Raw genomic sequence first — 4,608 nt, forward strand, 5'->3', positions numbered from 1 at the left:
AGATTTCCAATTCGTTCGTCAGTGCTAAGTACCTAAATCGAGTTTTGTATTTTGGTACGCGCGGTTTCATCAGGAATATCATGTACGAATTTACTAGTCATTGTCGGCCCAACATTTGTAAAAAAGTCATTGAATTCATTAGCGATTTCTTGTTTATCGCAAATTAAAGTGTCTTTACTATTCGATAAAATTTCTTCAATACTATCTTTTTTTTGTGTGCCACTCTTTATTTTGGAGTTAATAAATTGCCATAATTTTCTATTATCTGTTTTTATTTTAGTAACGATGTTGCCATAAAAGTTTGCTTTTGCTAGCTGAATCATTGTTTTTAATTTATTTTTGTATTCGTTGTATTTCCTCTTTAGTTCTGGATTAGTTGGGCTGACTTTTAATTGACTATACAGTCTATTTTTTATTTTGCATGATTTTAGAAGACCGTTTGTCATCCACTCTTTACGCGCGCATTTACTAATTTTCTTTCTACTAGCCGTCGAGGCTTCATTAATGTGATAATGAATTTTCTCGACAAATTTCTCAACTGCTAAATTCGCATTGGTTTGATTATAAATTTCATTCCAATTTTCCTTCTCAATATTACAACTCAATTTTGCGAAAATCTATTTTATTATAAACAACCGAATCTACTTTTTTGACATTGTTTTTTGTTTCTATTTTTAAAAATAAAAAGGTCGAAAAATGATCTGTAATTCCGTTATCATATATCATTGAAAGGACTTTAATGTTTTCATTTAAAATGCCAAAAATATGATCAATGCAAGTTGCGCTTTCATTTGTTACTCTTGTCGGGAGATTGATAAAAGAGTGATAACCGTTTTCGTAGTAATTATTAATGTAATTATTTGTTTTTGCACTTTCATGTAATAGATCAATATTAAAGTCACCGATAATCAGATGATTTTGTACACTTTTATTCTCGAGTAGAAAGGAATGAAGATCATCAACAAATTCGTTTATTGCAACACAGTGTGACTTATAGAGTGAAGTTATCATTAATTTTTCGTGACCTAAATCAATTTCCGTGTTTTGGTGTTTGAGTTTTGACGAAACGTAAACACAAGTTCCGTCGCACATGTTTATCTCGCTGTCTACATAATAGAAAGTATAATCATCAATTTCGTATAATCCAGGTAATATTATTTTGTGAGTCTCCGTGCATATTATTACATCTGGTCTTGGTTTTAAAGATTCTACATAAATTTTTAGCTCATCAAAATTTTTATTAAGACTACGGATATTTAAATGCAAGATAAACACACCTTTTTTATCATGTACTAAGTTACTTATTTGAGTTAAATCAGAACATTCGATCGTTTCAACTTCAGTCTGTAACTCTTGTGTTAGGATCATTAGTTAAAGTTTAGCAGTAGTTTGTCTGATTTATAACCCGCTTTTTATAAAATTGATAGGTCGCGCACGCGTTTTCGTCAAAAGCGAAATGAGCAAGGTCGTGTTGAGTGCCGAATTTTTGGTTCGTTTTCGAGCAGTTCGCACAACGTTTGTTACCCTTATCGGGGCACGACGCACCGTCGTGGTTTTCCGCACAATACTGGCAACTAACGTCGCTTTGACATTTCTTCGCGCTGTGTCCGTAGCCGTTGCACTTGAAACAGCGGCTCAGGTTGAAGTCTTCGTACACGCGACACCTTTGCCACCCGATGTAGACCGTTTTGTTTTTCATGACCGTGTGGAATAGCTAGGGCGCTAGTTCCATGAAGATTGTTTTTGTGCCTTTTTTTTTGTTATTCAGTACATGAACGATTTTGTGGTCATCGTTCGTGTAATTCAGAAAGTTCTGAGAAACGATTAGATTTTCAATGTCTCCCGGGTCGATGTCGCCGTCGACTTCGACGATCTTAATGCGCGGTTTCTTCATGTCTAAGGTTTTGATTTCACAGTTCAAGCCTGATATTTTCTGGATCTCTTTTTTCATTGCCTCATTATTTTTGACGTTGTTACATTTAATCAGAAGCGAACCGTTTTTTGTCTATTTGAGAGTGTCAACTGAGATGTTTAAATCGCGTAATTTGACTTCGTTTTTTATTTTTTTCAGAATTGTGCCTCTTGTGGTTTGTTCCATTGGTTTGACAAGAATAGGGGATACTTTTTTTTCTGAGGAAGCGATTTCAGCGTATGACTTAGTTACGTGTGGAACGATATTTGCACATATTATTTCCTAAGATTGGATCAATATTCTATTTCAATATTGGGTTAATATTAAAAATCTCCATTGGGCCAATAAAAAAAAATCTGACGTTTCCATTATTGAACCAATATGTAAATATAATATTTTACCAATATTGTTGTGCTACTGGGGCAGTGTATTGCCAATAGACTAGAATTGAGACGAAACTGTTGACAAATGCTTTTTTGCTTAAATTTTAATATTTGAAAGCCAAATAACCTTTCAAGGCGGGCGGCCTTATGTTAATCATGAGCCATTATTCGCCGAAACATTTTTTATATTAGAAAATACTACAAATGGCGTGGTGAGCGCCATCTATAGTACGATGCTACATTTGAGGATAACATATGTTCCAACAAGGTCCATTTAAAAATATGGATATCTACTTGCTGAAACGAATCCCGGAGTAGCTCACCTCAACGTGATAGGCACGTTACCATAATCGAACAAAATAATTCGAAGTGGTCTGTGTTCTGTCGAAACTGCCAGACGCGGATAGCGATTTCGATCTTTTTGGATCTCATCGCGATCCGCGTCTGGCAGTTTCGACGGAACACAGACCACTTCGAATTATTTTGTTCGATTTTTTATATTGTTTGGTTCGATAAGCGGTATCTTTAATGTATACCTATAGTATGTTTAGAAATGAAAATTTAAGTTAATATAGTGTTCAACAAATTCAGTGTTTCACTAAAACTCTCAGAATATACTGGACAACGGACTGGTCGTCAATAACGCGGCGAAAGCCCAAACAAATGTCAATACATTCCAATAGAAATAACGCACTGACTGTTATAAAAAAACAAATGCATACAAGTGTGCAATAAGTAAGTACGTTTTGTAGACTGATGGAGAAACATATACATTAGAATGATCGGTAAAAATTGCATTTTTTGCGACTCTTAAAAAGCTTCTTTTTGATGGAACGCGAAGGAAGAAAGGAAATTGCGTTAAAAATAAGAAGACAATACAAGGAAGACGATTGAAGTTCATTTTTTGTAAAATTNCAATAATGTATAATTATTATCCTCATTTTAATCAGTAAACTTTAAGTAATTTTCCAACTAAAATCCCTGTCCCTATGTTAGCGTACTTCATTAGGTGTATATTACACAAACAAGTGTACAGTCACGGAAAGAAAATTATTGAATATTTATATTTATATTGTCCTTATTTGCATATTTGGGAATGTTGTTTTCTATATTGTAATTATTTGTGCAACAAAATTAGAAATGTAATTCATTTACAGGATTGTAAGAAATAATTCTAAGTTTATTTGCCTCGGATTACAATAATTTTAGTCACTAGATGCTCTTGTCCTTTTTCACACACCATCACCTTGCCAAGCCGGATTAGTAATTGGTAATTCCCATGGTAATTTTTCCCGTAAGAAGGACCTCGTCATCCTTATTATTTTCTAGTGTGCCTCGCTATCGGCATCTGCGTTTGGCCATTGTTTTTTCCACAGGATGCTACCATTCGGCTCTTCCTGACCTGCCAAGTGTCCTACTTGCAATGTGTCAATTCTGATTTTTGGTTTCCTAAAAAATAAATTGTCTCAGATATTGGATTTTAGCAAGTTGTGTAATGTGTGAATCGGGTAAGATAACCGATTCTAGCACAGAGGAGTAGGTAAGTGAGAAAACGTCATCGAGGAAAGAAGTAGGGATACGTTTAGGAGGAGGAAGGAGATGTGGTTGAGTAGAAGGGAGTATAAATGAAAGACAACCAAAGGAGTGTTGCACTTAAAAGGTAGAAGTGTGAAAACTGAAGTGTGAGGATGGATGTAAGTAGCGGCAACTGTATTCATGAAGTGTGTGGTGGTGTAGAAGACGTACAATATTGGAATGTTGTTGAACATGTGGAGGTTTTGGACGATGTACATCGTAATGTCGTGTTACATAGAGGAGACTACGTGGATAGACAGCAGTACAGTGAAAATAAAGCAGTGAGGTATGTAAGTGACATCAGTCGAATAAAACAGTGGAGCGTAGCCCGTAAACTGTTTGAGTGCAAAATTAACTATAAAGCATGTTCTGCTTACGTCTTGTACTGCGATAGGAATAATCTTCGTAATCTACCTATGTGTGGGAGTTGTCGGTATGGAGCGAACAATGGTAGAATAATATCGTTGTATACGCGAGTACCGAATTTGTGGATGTTAGAAGTTCACCTCCACGACGAAGTCCACATTCATTGCGGATGGTGTGGAGAGATTTGCAGTTGCGAATTTGTTTGCACCCATAATCATCATTTAAGGAGGGATAGTACATTTGAAGAAGGTTATGTGAGGGAAATTTGTAATAATATCGTAAATGTTGATGGAGCGTAAACATGTATATACTACAATTTGTTCTGAAATAAATGATGATGTAATGTGGAAGTAGATTTAATAAAAACAACAT

At 35.1% G+C, this 4,608-nt stretch overlaps 1 protein-coding gene across 1 annotated transcript; it reads right to left on the reverse strand.

Moving 5' to 3' along the window:
- Window positions 1-1,676: 1,676 nt before the first annotated feature.
- Window positions 1,677-1,987, reverse strand: LOC112904926. The gene has a single exon (XM_025976198.1). It carries the CDS (start codon window positions 1,949-1,951, stop codon window positions 1,715-1,717), a length of 237 nt encoding a protein of 78 aa, XP_025831983.1. The 5' UTR covers window positions 1,952-1,987; the 3' UTR covers window positions 1,677-1,714.
- Window positions 1,988-4,608: the final 2,621 nt, after the last annotated feature.

The sequence above is a fragment of the Agrilus planipennis genome, unplaced genomic scaffold (assembly GCF_000699045.2).
Source record: "Agrilus planipennis isolate EAB-ADULT unplaced genomic scaffold, Apla_2.0 scaffold274, whole genome shotgun sequence".
Taxonomy (NCBI): domain Eukaryota; kingdom Metazoa; phylum Arthropoda; class Insecta; order Coleoptera; family Buprestidae; genus Agrilus; species Agrilus planipennis.

What these genes read in the sequence shown, in the direction of transcription:
- LOC112904926 (XM_025976198.1), bottom strand. Translation starts at nt 1,951, where the DNA reads ATGAAAAAAGAGATCCAGAAAATATCAGGCTTGAACTGTGAAATCAAA.